The 15,450-nt window shown below is 31.0% G+C and overlaps 1 protein-coding gene across 2 annotated transcripts in view; it reads left to right on the forward strand.

Annotated features, from left to right (window-relative positions):
• The first annotated feature begins 8,760 nt into the window (after window positions 1-8,760).
• LOC148865238 (glutathione reductase, cytosolic-like) overlaps window positions 8,761-15,450 on the forward strand; it is a 79,714-nt gene continuing 73,024 nt past the window's right edge. Inside the window, exons 1-6 of one of the 2 annotated variants that reach the window (XM_088980757.1) lie at window positions 8,761-9,188; window positions 9,341-9,500; window positions 9,948-10,012; window positions 10,244-10,313; window positions 11,432-11,503; window positions 13,114-13,317. In XM_088980757.1, coding sequence (XP_088836883.1) covers window positions 9,360-9,500; window positions 9,948-10,012; window positions 10,244-10,313; window positions 11,432-11,503; window positions 13,114-13,317 — 552 coding nt within the window. In that variant the 5' untranslated portion in view covers window positions 8,761-9,188; window positions 9,341-9,359. Of the gene's footprint in view, window positions 9,247-9,340; window positions 9,501-9,947; window positions 10,013-10,243; window positions 10,314-11,431; window positions 11,504-13,113; window positions 13,318-15,450 lie in introns of both variants that reach the window. The other variant, XM_088980758.1, reaches the window with a different exon arrangement.

Here is a 15,450-nt window from a genome sequence, read left to right on the forward strand (position 1 = left end):
ATCTATATATTAAAATGTAATGTGCCAAGCTAGCACTTTCCTGATCTATGGTTTATTTTGAAAGCCGCTTATCTTTTATATGGAAATTGAGATATTCAAGGATATATTATTGCACTAAATAATCTACTTCCACTTAAAATTATAATCCATTTACATTCCTTTAGAAAATAATAAAAATAATTTAGTAAGTTACTTAAATAAAATAAAAATAATTATTAATTATTTTCATTGATAAAAATATTTTTATTAATATAATAATAAGAATTTAATTAAAAGAAAGAATAAGATAAATTAAAAACAAATATCAATTTAAAATTAATATAAAAATAATACAAAATTGTCTAATAATTATTAGTTTTATACTTGAATTTTATTAATTTAAAAGCAACTTGAGTTCCACTAGAAAATAAAAATTTATATAGTTAACTAAATTTTGTAAGGAATTTAAATTTAATAAAACTGAATATACTTAATTAAGTTCAATTTTTACTAATTTCAAAATTTAATAAAAATATTAGTTTTAAACATAGTTTAATTATTTTTAAATTAATTTAAATTTCTTTTAAAAATAAAGAAAACTATAAAAACCTCATTGGGTTTTCTAACAATCGTATAAAACTCCCTAGTGTTTTGACCTTAACAAAAACCTACCCTATTGTTTTGAGAAAGGGTACAAATACCTTGCTTTAAAGTCAACACCCGATTTTTGCTCATCCACCATCTGAACCCCTAACTTACCCAGAATAGCCGATCAAACCCTTTTGGTCACTCTAAAACACCTAAATACCAAAAATATCCAAATTTTGCCCCAAGAGCCTTCAAGTCCATCGTTAAATTTACTCAGTACCAAACCAATGGCCTCGATTAACCCCCAACTACACTTTAACCCTTAGATCAAATACCACCATCAAACTCATGACATCCTAAAATACCTACCCATAAAACCAATCAGACCACACTAGATCTCCTTGATCCAAACACATATAAACCAATTAGACCACACCATTAAACTCTAGAGACACCAAAACACCTATGCATATAAAGTTTTTGCCCAAAATTCTCTTGTTTACATTAAACCAAGATTATGTTCCTGATCTTACCATTGACCCATATTCCACTTAATCCAAACTTATTTAGGCCAATCAAACCTTTCCAATCATCCCAAAACGTCCAAAAACTCTCCCTACCAAATTTCAACTAAAAATACCCCAATTTACCCCTTTATCGTGCTAAGATTTCATTTCAAGGCTCCAGATTGATCGAATTCCAAATTCACCCAATCCGGGCTCATTTGGCCCAATCTGACCTTATCAATCACCTCAACCTGTCTACCTTGTGAAATTTTAGCCCAAAACACCTTTATTTACCCTTCCATCGCACCAATATTCCATTCCAAGGCCCTAAATCGATTGAATCAAGCCTTTTTCTAGATCTTCCCAATCCATGCCTGATTTGACCAATTTGACCCCGCCAATCAATTCAGAACACTCATAAACCTTACCCTGTAAAATTTCAGTAAAAAATACGTTCATTTACCTATCCATCTGGAAAGATTTTGTTTCGACAATCTCACTAGCCCACATATACAAAACCACTCTCTATTGTTAGGCCCATCTCAACCCTCCTTTTTTTGACCCAAAAATCCCCACCATTGAACTAGAACCCCTAGCTTGACCCCTTGAACCGACTTTGACTCGGGTGCACAAAAGTATGAAAATACCACTAAAGTTTACTGAATTTACAAAAATGTCCTTATGCTCAATATAAAGTAAACCGAATGTGATGATTTGCCCTAATTAGTTTTTGTGTTTTTAATAAATATTTTAAAGTTATTACATAATTTCATTTTAATATTTAATTAATTGTTAAATATTTTAATTGAAACTTTCATTAGATAAATATAGATGAAAAGTGGGGGAGAGGATAAATATGAATTAGAAATAATTTAAGAGATAAATAGGAATTAGGAAGAGATACATGAGAAAGTGGGGGGTAGTTAATTTCCTAATAAAAAGGAAAGGAAAGGGGATAAGTAGTGGAAACTCATAGTACTTTTGAAGGGAATCTTGCAGCCCTTCTAGAATTACTCGGTTTGGGTAACGGAATAAAGAAGAAACTATTGACATGGAAAGCTCTACTTTAATATATATATATATCGAAAGAAGGAAAATGCCAACTTGGCACGTTCCATTTTAATATATAGATGGATATAGATGCATGTCCAAAATGTGTCATGACATGTGTATGAATCCAAACTATCCAAATATGGTCACGTACCAATATTTTGAACCTTATTTTCAATAAGATAACGGTAGACGGTACCAAAAATGAATCCAGCCTTATTCAAGGTTAAATTCAATGAAGCATGAACAGGGCCGGCCCTAACTCAATATCAAGTCTGGCCCACTTCCGTGCTAGAAGGATGCGACCGACCAACCAAACAAATTTCTTGTTAACAACATGGTGGTCCAAACACGGGAAAGATGGAACAGAGTAGTCCATCAATCAAATCAAAGCTTAAAAAAGAAAGGTACTACTTTTAGGCACAAAAATCAGCCCAAAGTACTACTACCCACAAAAAGGGTTACAAGTTGGGCGGGTTTGTGTAAAGCGTTCATTATCTTAAGAAAATAAAGGTTGAACTGCATTCGGATGGTGCCAACTGCCTTCGTTGGTGAATTCTCCTCCTATCAAATCCGTAATTTTAGTTTGGATTGGACTATGATATTAGAAAAACTGGCAACCCTATCATAAAAGAAGTATCGAATCAGGTGGTATTCATTCGGGTCGGCAATTTTGATCCCAAGCCATGCGCATCCACCCAATTCACACATACCCACTCGTTCCATTAACAGAACCACCCTGGAAAGCGGCTGTGTCCAGCCTACCGACAAATAGAGAACAACTGGCTATGTCCAGCCTAGAATTTTGAACTCAATAGCTGCATTCACTGGATGACTATACACGGTAGTGATTTTTCGAAGCTGGACTCTCTTAAACTTTTCCATTGCCGTCCGACAAAGAAATAGGGTTGTAGAATGCATATACGAAGCGTTTTTCTTTTATCTTTTACGTTTTTATAATATAATTTTTCATTGTTCTACATTTTATATTTGTTTTTGAAATTTCTGTAATATTATATGTTTTCTTCGATTAACACATTGTTTTTACATTTTTTATTTTTATTTTCTTCAAATATATATTATTAACAATTTTCTATCAATCTATGTATTTTTCTTCAAATTTTGCTTTGTTTTGTGTTTATTGAAATATATAATTTTTTTAAATTTTCTATCAATTTCTGTTTTTTGACAGATGTAATATTTAATATAATATGCAAGTTTCTGCATTTTTCTTCAAATTTCAGTATTTTTTGTATTTTTATGATTTTCTTTTTGCAAACAAAATCTTCCAAAATTACATTATCTGCAAAGTCTTGCATTCTTTTTCTGAATTTTATTGCAATATTCCTGTATTTTTTCTGTTTTACATGAAATATATAGTTTTTACTACATTTGTGTGTTTTTATGCATTTTTTATTTTTTTCTGAAAATTTGAACTTTTTATATTTTTAAGTTAAAATATATGGTTCTATCTATTTAATTATGCAATGTGAGAATAGGCAAAAATAATAAAAAAGATAAAAAAAAATCTAATTTATATTAAAGGGTCAAATGAGTGGGTTAGGGTGACCCTGTAGGGTGGGGATGGGCTACCCCCGTTGCGTAGCGCCATGGAGATTTAAAAAGAAGGGTTGAATTGCATGCATTATAATTGGAATCTCCTCCGCATCATGTGTTGTGAACTATTATTCAGAAAAGAGAAAAAAAAAAAGCTTCCACTCCAAGTTAGGGTTTTGGTATAGAAACCAATCTAAACTTTAAATTCTTAACCAAATAAAGCCATTTTAATATAAAAACTAAACAAAACCAAATTAAACTGTTCTATTTGGTTTGGTCTAGTTTATAATACAACTAGTGAATGACCCCATATTAAGTACGGGCAATCATTAATGTTAAATTTACATTATGTAATCAACAATCTTAAATTTATATCTATTAATAATTTAAATAATTATTAAAATTTTAAGTAATATTTATTTAAAAAAATAGTTTTTCTATAATTATTAGAATATGGATAGTTTTCTTTTGTTATAATACACAACAGATTAATGATTAACTGAGATTGATAGAATGTAGGCAAGAGTGGTTGTGGATAACTACTTTTGCATTTTCTGCATTTTTTAGGAATGGATTGAAAATGGTGGTAATGGGTCGGGTTTTAGTAGCAACTTTTAAAAAAATGCCACGTGTCTAATTTCTAGAAAAATGAAAAGGCCATGTGTCTAAATGGTAGGGGGTTGTAGCCTGGTAGTGGATTGTGTGCTTTAGCAAGAATTTTTCAAAAATTGCCACATGTCTAGTTTTCTAGAAAATGAGAAGGCAACTTGTCTGAATATATATATTATATATATATATATATATATATATATATATATATATATATATATCGAGGAAGTTAATGTTATACATACACACATATATATTGTAAATTAGTTTTTGAATAGGCTAATTTTAAAACTATTGTTAATTATCAGTAATAATTATTAGTATTATCATTAATTAATTCAGTAATTAAATATAAGTACTACTATAAATATTCAATGCTTGTATCATTATTATCATCAGTAAATAATAATTTTAAGTAATTAAAATTTTCTATTAATAGTTTTTTAATAATAATCAGTATAATTAGTCTGCTAATAATATATTAATAGTTATAAATCAGTAATAATAATATTATTATTATTCTTATTATGTTTTTATTGATTTTGAAATCAGTTATATTAAAATTACTGATATCAATAATTTCAGCAATTAATTTTAAGTAACTAAATTTTGGTACTTACAATTTTTGAATAATAATCAGTATTATTAATATATTAATAATATTTAATAATTATAAATTCAAAATTAATTATATGATAATAATAATAATAATAATAATAATAATAATAATAATAACAACAACAACAACAACAACAACAATAATACTATTATTATTATTACTAAGTAATTAATTTGTTGTACTTAAATTTTTATTTAATTAATGAAATAATAATTGTTTTTATAATTAATTTAGTTTAACAGTATTGAATAATTAAAAGTTTTAATAATTATCATTATTAATTTCTTTATTAATTATCATTATTAATTTCTTTATTAATTATCTTTAATTAATTATCAGTCCGAATTAATAAGTTTCATTATTTTCAGTAATTAATTATCAGCAATATGTTAATAATATATTATTAATTATAAAATCGGTAATAATAATAATATTACAGTCATAATAATAATAATGACACTATTATTATTATTATGCAAGTACTTAATTTGTGTATATTAAATAATAAATTTGTTATAATTATTATTTTTTGTTAAATAATGAAATAATAATTGCTTTTATAATTAATTAAGTTAACAATGTTGAATAATTGAAAGTTTTATAAATTAACTTTCACTAAATCAAATAATTAATGGATAATAATAATATTATTCATTATAATTACTGATAATAATACTATTAATAATTAACATTGCTTATATATTTATGTAATAATTATTATGAATTAATATAAATATTACATGAATATATCCAAAATAATAATTATCATTATTAAAATCGTTATTAATTATCAGTCCTAATTAAAAAGTATCATTATTATTAGTAATTAATTATCAGTAAGTAACTATAAGTAATTATTATCGCTGTTAAGTATCAGTTATTAATTAGTAGTAACTAATTAAAACGGTTTACAGTATAAACCGAACCGATTTATTTAGATGTCAGCAAAACATTAAATTTTGGGTCTCCTGGGAATGTAAACCCATCGATTTATCGTTTAACATTAGTGGTAATAGTTAATTATCAATTAAATAGTATTAACTAATAAGAATATTAAATAATTATTATTAATTTCGATATTAAATTTGAGTATTTAATTATCAGAATAATTACGTAAAACATGTAAACTGAACTGCTCTAATTAATAAGTGTAATCGTAAAACAGATTCCGGGTCTACCCGACTCACTTACCCATTTAACTCACATTCTTAACCTGACCATAGCAGCATGTCGCTCGATAAAGCGACGAATTGAAGGCCACAGATGGGGGTGGTTTATCACCCATTTCAACAAAAATACTATCTTAAACATGCCAAAACGGAAGACAATAAGATTTGAAGAAGAAAAAGGAAAAAAAAGAAAGAATTGAAGAGCAAAAAAACTATCTTCTGACGTTTACAGCTAACTTTTCATCCATTTTTGAAAAGTTAAAACAGATTAATTCTCTAATATTTTTTTCGTAGGGAGGCCCCTTGTGCCTTTACAGACTCACGGTCAATGCTTCAAAAGCATGCAGTGAGGTGAGGAATGAGTAAGGACTCATTGACTGAGAGAAATGAGGAGTGAGGAGGTGCCGAGACCGAGAGGAGGGTTACTGGGTTAAGGACCGTTTCCAGATTCCAACTACATTTCAATCACAAATTTTGTTTTTTCTTCTTTCTGTAAACTGCACAAAGCCGATTCTGTAAACTGCCGGCTGAGCATAAACCCAGTCTATCCTGTTAACGTCCATGCCACTGCGGCTGGCCATAAACGATCGCTGGTGATCGGCGATCATTAAAACAGAGATTTTACTAACTCGATCGAACAGAGGACTGCTATAAACTACCATAAACAAAAGATTGAAATATCTATAAAACATAGAATTTACTAACTCCAAACTGTTGAACAAATAGAGAAAACCGATTGAACATTAAATCACTACTAAAACACTAATAAAAAATTAATTATGATAATACACTAATTGATTGAAAGTTTGTTGAACCGGAAACCTTCAATGCAACACTAATGCTGAAGTTAAGACTTCTCTAAATAGCAGAGTTGTTGCAGAATTCTTTGAGTTGCAGACTTCTGAAGTTTGAGAGTTCTCTGAGTTCTTTGAAGTTGGAGAGTACAGTTAGAGAGTTGGGCACCTTAAGAGTTCTCTGAGTTCCAGACTTCTCTAAAGTTTCAGGTTCACAAAGCAGATTCCTTGAGAGTTTGGCAGACTGTTGAATGTGGAAAGTTTGGTTAGAGTGAATGTACAAGAAGATTAAAATTGTTTAATATTGTGCTTTTTTTAGGAAGAGATTGAGAGTAAGAACTTCTCACTTCTCACTTCTCAAGAAATACAATATCACACGTATGTGAAAGTACTAAGAGAAAAAAAAATCAGAGATGGCCATGTGTCTACATATACTGCCATTTTTATTTATTTACAAATTACTGGGAGGACAGTTGTCTTATAATGGAACTGCCACGTGTCTGACTGTGAGGGCGCTTGACCTGATTTCATTACTTTAATATATAGATTTGAGCCATTTTATTGGACTTAAACTAATTAAAAAGCCCAAATAACATAAATACTTACATAAATAACAAATATGATTCAAATATCAAATTGAAATGTTAACAAATATGATTCACAAACATAAATAGTTGCTTGGATATCAAATTATCAAGTTAAAAATTGAAACAAACAAATAAAAATGTGTTTAAATATTAAGAGTTACAAAATGTGTTCAAATATTAAATGCATACGTACATATATACATAAACATTATATATATGTTTAAACATATGTATTATAAATATATTATTAATAATTTGATTTAATATAATTTATGGTTTGATATGTTCTGATTTATGAAGTCCAAAAATCTGATCAAACAAAAAATTATGGTTTGATTTTTTTTAAAACCAAACCATTTTTAAAGCGGAATTAGAGCGAACTACTATTTTGATTTTGATTGAGTGTGATTTTGTACTTCAAACCATATAGTAGTGTTTGGAACCAATGTAGTTTCATGAGAGGCATTTTCTCAAAAAAGGTGCTGCATAAGCATGGTATTTTCTCAGGTTTTTCTATTTGGTACCATTGCTATTGTCATCATATACGTATTTTTCAATGCCATCTCAACATATTGTTGCTAGTAACAATAGAAAAAACAGGAAATCACCGAAAAAAGACATATTCTTATACCACACATTTCCCAATTTTCAAGGTGGTAGAGGAAAAGGATTTCTAATGTGGCATTGAATGTAGTGCCATTTTCTGAGGAAATGTCAAACACCTACATAATTTGTTTGGTTCCGTTTATGTTTTTTCATTCATTGTTTATATTTTATTTGTCTATAAAATCGAGAAAGATAATAATTACAACCGTTTATGACAAATAAGCGCCACTAGGCACCAAATCAGCATAAAAGTGAAAAAACATCTAATTGTTGGGAAAAATTTTAAAAAATAACTTTCCCAAATAATAGGCATGTACAAAGCAGAAGTCACCTTTTGTTATTCTCTATATATGTAGAAAAACATGAGAGGGTTAGCGCCTGCATGACTGTATCTATTGAATAAACACCCACCGTTCCAAACACCCCAACACTCCTCCGGTCTTCATGCCAACAAACAACTTACTTCAGATACATCAACTTACCTAAACCCGGTACCCCTCGGGTTATCATTCATGGGATCCGGTAGGCCGAATCCTGTCGAGCGCTTATTTCCGCATTCGGACGGGACCCAAAAGGCCAGAAACCCATAGCCTTAAGAATCCAGAGTTAAGATCCGAGTATGAATTCGAATTCGAATCCGAATCCGAAGTTAAGTTGGCTTCTTCAACGAGAGTCCGATTCCTCGGCTGCACGCCTGCACCTACACGGTTCCATGATGGTCCCACTTACCGTGGCAATTTCATCATTTTACATGGGGTAAAATCCAAAGCCGTTGGTTTGAATTGACGGTGCCATTTCCGTTAGTCGCTTGTTTGAATGCCGGGAACGAAGAGAGGAAGTTGAAAACAAAACGTCTCTCTTTCCCTCCTCTTCTGTCATCTTTGACTTTGAGTGGAAATTACCTAAGCCCTAAAAAGATTCTTTTCACATTCTGAGTCAGCGACTGTCGTGGCAAGAAGCTCGTGTTACTCGTCAACCATTGTTCTTGATTAAAACCCTAATATTAAAGTTTTTCAGATTGTGACTGATCGATTAAAAACCATTTCATTTGATTCTCTTTGCAAAAGTAAACAAAGAAAAGCACATTCGGATTGATCCCATTCAGATTTATCTCTCATTTGCAGGTTTTTATTATAGAATTTGCGACTAACTTCTCATTATTTTGGTTCAATTCTGTTAAATGTTAGTTCTTTTGATATGAATTCAAGCTATTTCGTTTGTTATGACCGGTTTTGTTCTTTTTGGTGATGATTTTGGTTTTTTGATGTGGTCTCAGTTTATTTAGTCGTGCAACCATGTCGAGGAAGATGCTTATTGATGCGGAGGTGGGCAGCTCTAATGAAGAAGATGCGCATTATGATTTTGATCTGTTTGTAATCGGCGCTGGGAGTGGCGGAGTGCGTGCCGCTAGAGCTTCTGCTGGATTCGGAGCTAAGGTAACAATCGAGAAGTTATTGAAAATATACTTACAGGGAAAGAACTAACAAAAGCGAAAAATTTCGAATTTAGCCTTTTCATATATCTATAAATATAAATATTGTTAGTTTTCCACCAGAGCATGTTGCGATTTTTTTCAATTTTAATATTAAGTATTCTTTTTGTCTCTTTTTATTCGCATTTATTTATTTTCCTCATTTTTTTTCTTAACCAAATTCCGAAAATTGTTTGGTTTTTAAAACTTAGTTCGCCTCTACATGCTGTTGGATTGTTAACTAGTATTCCTTTTTGTTTTTCTACGAGGGACTGATGCATAAAGCAATAGTGTCTTCTGTTTTGGTTAATTTCTCTTACAGCACTTTTTTTTTTTTTTTTTTCAGTTTGGCTTTTGGTTCACCAAGCAACAACTCAATCAACTTCATTAATTTTTGAAATTTTGTTGCAAGGTTGCAATATGTGAGCTTCCATTTAACCCAATCAGCTCAGAAGTCGAAGGTGGAGTGGGTGGAACGTAAGTTTTGCAAAACCATTACTTTACTGGTGCTTTTTTTTGTTAAGCATGATGTTTTAATGGATAGCAAGTCATTCTTGTGATTGCTGGCAGATTCAATAATTTTGTTGCGCTCTGGTATCTAGATTAGTGAATTCGTCTACACTTATATGTGATGTTCCTATTAAACAATTGATATAATGATACAAATGTTGTACACTTCCCTGATGTCCTTCAAATTTGGTATAATAGGTGTGTCATTCGTGGCTGTGTTCCTAAAAAGATACTGGTATATGGAGCATCTTATGGAGGTGAACTTCAGGTGAGGTTCTCCTCTGTATCAAGTAAATATATAGATTCATGAAGAGTTTGGTGGATTTACCGGGAGAGTTTGGTATTTTTCTTTGGTTCTTATCTTGTCTAGTTGCTTTTCTGCATTAGAGCCATTTGCCTTGCCTTGCCTTGATATACATGCTTATTATGACCTCTATATGGACCTGCTGCCTTCATTTAGGCTATAATTACATTTACTATTTTTTTTTTCTAATTTTCTTAAAAAATGTTGAGAGTTCCATGAATCTTTGCAACGACTTTTCATTTTCACTTGCATATGATTTAACATCCCTTCTTTGAATCTATTGCAGTCAAAAACTTGACTTCCTTCTATACCATTTTGTTTTCAATTAACCATTTTGGTGAGAAAAGAAAACTATTAATTCAATGAGAAAGTAATAAAACATTACATCAGGAAGAAATCAAACACTCAGGTTGGCAGGATCTTCTTGGAATTATTGATGCTTGCCACCCTACATTTATCATGCAAATACATGTACGTGGCAGGAATTTCATTTAATTTCTTTAGGACAAAATGCGTGATGACTGGTCTCATTGAAATTTATGTGACACTTTAAGACTTCAAGAGATTGAATTGGTTCAAGTGCTCAATAGAGGGATTCTTTTTTGATAATTAACACTGAATTTTATTAAATATATAAACAACTTTTCATACACCCATTGAGAATATATTACAACTGAGCCTAAAATAATTGATTCCTTATTACTCTTTGTTTGGACAAAGCATCGGCCATGCATGCTGTTAGCCGACCGTTTTACCCATTGGATTTTGATTTACATTGATCTTGTTAGCCACTTAAAACTGTTTGAGTTCATTTATACACTTCCATAAAGCTCACTCCCTATTCAACTGCCATCTGATTACTACCTTTGAATTATCTTTAATAATTAGTTTACTTAAAAATCTACATTTTCTTTGCCCACTTTACTTCACGAGGAAACCAACAGATCCGCTATTAATACTCCCTTCTCCAATGAGAGTATTAGTGAAGCCCATTGTCTTCATTGTTCAAGATGCTTTTATTATGGTCAATACTTTTTTTGGTTCAAATCACTGCTTTTTAAACGCAGACATTTTTTTTGTAGGATGCAAAAAATTATGGGTGGGAACTGAATGAAAATATTGAGTTCAACTGGAAAAAGCTCCTGCATAACAAGGTTAGTTCTAAATTCTATGCCTTTTTCATGGATACAACAATTGCTTAAAATGCTTTTAGCTTTCCAAAGAGAGCACTCTTTTCTACCTGATTTTTCCTTTCTTATTAGTAAAATGATGAAAGGAAAAAGCATTGAACATTCATTTTACATCAAGAAAAATAAGTAGTTAGGAAAGACAAAAGATGGTTCTGTTGTGCTTGGTGGACTATTATATTGTCTGTTGTCATCATGATAAGGGCCATATAGGATCCATAATTAGAAGAAAGCGCTGAGTTTATCTCCTCGAACTCAATTGGAAAATTATGGAAAGAAAATCATTACATGAAATTCTTAGTAGAAAATATATTTCCCTGAAACCAATCATTTTTTTTTATAGAAAGAACAAAAATACATGGTCTAAAACCTAAAAGACTGGACCAAAAAGTGAATTGTAAAAGTGGTTGGTCTTCAGTTTTCTGATCATTCAGAATCTTCTCTTCTCAAATAACTCTTTGGTTTGTTTGTTTGTTTTTCGCATTTCTTCCCCTTCCTTTGATAGTAAGCCCAATAAAAGTACAAACTTTGTAAGGGATATACAATTACATATTTGTTTTTCCTTTTGGATGCTAATGGATACTTTTCATATCAATATAACATTTTACAGGTGTTAGGCATAGGATGTTTTTTTTTTCTTTTATAAATAAAAAAGAATTTATTAAATATCAAAGAGAATAGGCATAGGATGTTGCTCCTTTACACGAAGCTTTTGGGCTAAAACTTCAATGCCCATAATAAGAAGCTAATAACGTTGATTTCTTACAAATTTTGAAAGAAAAATAATAAAAAAAGAAGCTAATAAATTAATTGGTTCTTTTTGGTGCCAAATAAAGAGACATAAAAAATTGATCGACTGATACAGGTGCTTGGTCCCTTTTCTCTTGTGGTTGGAGGTCAAATTGTGAATTTAACAGTTTTCTTTTATAAACATACTTTATGCCAGTCAAGTGTTCTGCTTCTCTAAATATTATATTTGTTTTATTTTACTTTGATCTTTGGCCAGATCAAAACATGTAAAGTGATGAAAAAGGATAAAGAATGGCTGCCATCAGGCCTTTGAATATTCATAAACCCTCTTGCAGACAACCCTATGTGCATGTAAATTCATCATGAATACAACATGATTATCTAATATGAGAGAAATTCCTCCTCTAATATAACTCTGATCTCCCTAGACAACTAATCCATCTGTATGAGATATTCAGATGTAGTTTGAAAAATTCAAGGGCTTTCAATATCATCTCTATGACATACAATAACCACTACAAAAAAAAAAAAAAACAATAACCACCCAAGTCATCTTTAATTGAGTCTATATGCCCTGAACATGCCTAGAATATGTTTCCATTCACATCCATGACCTCCCACCCCAAAATGAAAAAAAAAGAAGAAAAAGAGGGTCTACAAAGAGCTGCAATTAAAGTTGAGCTTGACTTGACTGCTCCATGAGGGGAAGGAATCCACTCCTGAAGATGGCCTGCCTAGATTCCAATTTATTTCTTTCCTCCTCTCCTCTCACTTATTTTTCTTCCGTATATTTCATCTTCTACTTTTTTTTTTGGTTGACATTGTAGACACAGGAGATACTAAGATTAAATGGAATATACAAGAGGTTATTGTCAAATTCTGGGGTTAAAATGTTTGAAGGCGAGGGAAGGGTAATTGGCTCTCATGAAGTTCAAGTGACACAAATAGATGGCACTAAACTGTCTTATTCTTCAAAGCATATCCTGATCGCTACTGGCAGCAGAGCCCAGCGTCCACGTATCCCTGGGCAGGTACATTTTTTGAAATTTATTAGTAGGTACTCTGTAACTCAATATTTGATTCGAATGGTATGTTTAAGATCCATATGGGTGTTCTTGGTTTTCAGTTTTTATCTGCCTCTCTGATTGTACTTAGGCTATTGCTATATGTAATGTGAACTGCTGTCATTAAAACTCATTTGTTCATTGCATTAATATTATGGTAGAGAAGCCATTGCACCTCGATTTCTTATTAAACTACTGAAGTAATAAACCAATAATTCCATTGGCAAGTGTGGGTAGTCTATAAAATTGTGTTACTAGTGATGCTCCCCTTTTCTGAGATAGAAATCAATTTGACAACCATTATAGACTTGAAAATGGAAAGATAAAGCAAGTCATAACACTGCATGCCAATAAGAAATATGTCTAAATCTAAAAAGACCAGAAAGATTGTGCCTATGAAAGAAAAGTGCAATTGAATTTCAGGTTAAATTATGACATTTAATTTTACAAGTAATTAGCATTGTTTCAGACTTCAAGATTGAAGATTTTTTCAGAGCTTTGGGTGTTATTACTGCATCCTCATCTACAGGACAGAGATCTGTTGATACATGGTCTCCCCCAATAAATGGCTGGAAGAAACTGAACCTTGATGGGAGTTGTTTGAATGGGGGGGGTTGGCATTAGGGATGAAGGTGGGAACATAATTGTTTTATACTCCGGTCCTGTGGAGTTAGGTGATGTGGCAAGGTCAGAGTTCTTGGCTGCAGTATATGGGGTTGAGAAGGCAAAAGAACTGGGTATTAGTAGACTGATTATTAAGGGAGACTCGAAAATTGTGGTAAAATGGCTGCATAAGGGGGAGGGCAGTGTTTTAAAAGTGAAAGGCGCAAGGGCCATTTTACGCCTGAGGCGTAAGGCGCAAGGTGAGGCGCACAATTTAAAAAAAATAAAAAAAAATTCAAAAAATTAAATAAAAGCAAAAAATTCAAAAAAATAAAAAAGTTATAAAACATAATATTAATAAAAATATAAACTTAAGTTTTAAAAAACCTATTATCTAAAATTAAAATACACAAACATAATATGTAAAGCATATTCAAATGAGAATTTAAAAATAAAATCAAACATATAAAACATTTTCAAGCATATAAAACCCACAATATTTTTTTTTCTCAATTGCACCAAGTAGCTAATGTGACATATTACATTCCTAATTCTATGAGCCGCCTTTGAGCCATGCCCCTCGAGGCAAGCTCAAACAAGTCCATGTTAAGGTCTTAAATTCTTAGTTTTCACACAAAAAATAATGATTTTATAGTTTTAATTGCTTTTAAGAAGATATTTTATTTAGGATGAATGAATGGACAATATTACCAAATAGGGGGTTCTCAAAACTCTGGTTCCTAGCCACTAGACTCAAAAAAAGGAAAAAGTGGCAAATTTTCAAAAGGCGCATGCCTGGGCTAAGGCGCAAGGCGCACCACATAGTTGTCAAGGCGACAAGGTGCCCTTGGAGGCTCTCCTAGCAGTTTTGTGCACTGGGTTATAAAATACTTTTATATTTTTAATTTTTTTACATTATAATTATAAAATGGACATTATTAAACTAGAATATTCATTTTATGTGCTTATATACTAATTTCTTTTTATTATTTTCTTATTTTGTTAGGGTTTAATCAATGCAACATTGCTAACTGCTGTATTGAACCCATGGTTCATAGTATCGATACACCTCTGTGTATTGGTACTTATAACCATACTTTCCCTATTTTTTTTTTATTTCTTTGGTTTTCAATTTGATTTTTAAATACATACTATATATATATATATATATATATATATATATATATATATATATATATATATTATTTAAAAAAATGGGTCCCCGAAAACACCCGTAAATAGGTATCGGGACCCCAAAGATACAATACAATACAATACACCTGATATGGGGCGTATCGTATCGAAATTTTGATCCTTGACTGAACCTTGAAAAATTTCAAAACCTGAACCTATAAGCAAAGGAAGAACTTAAAATTTTGTCTAGTCAACACATTTTCTTCTTCCATGTCTTCTTCTTCTTCTTCCACCTTTTCTTTTCTTTTTTCCTATAACAAAAGTAGGGGTTTAGCCCCTATATTTTTTGAATTTTCTTTACTT

The sequence above is a fragment of the Nelumbo lutea genome, chromosome 3 (genome assembly GCF_056320005.1).
Source record: "Nelumbo lutea isolate HS-2025 chromosome 3, American lotus-T2T, whole genome shotgun sequence".
NCBI classification, from domain to species: domain Eukaryota; kingdom Viridiplantae; phylum Streptophyta; class Magnoliopsida; order Proteales; family Nelumbonaceae; genus Nelumbo; species Nelumbo lutea.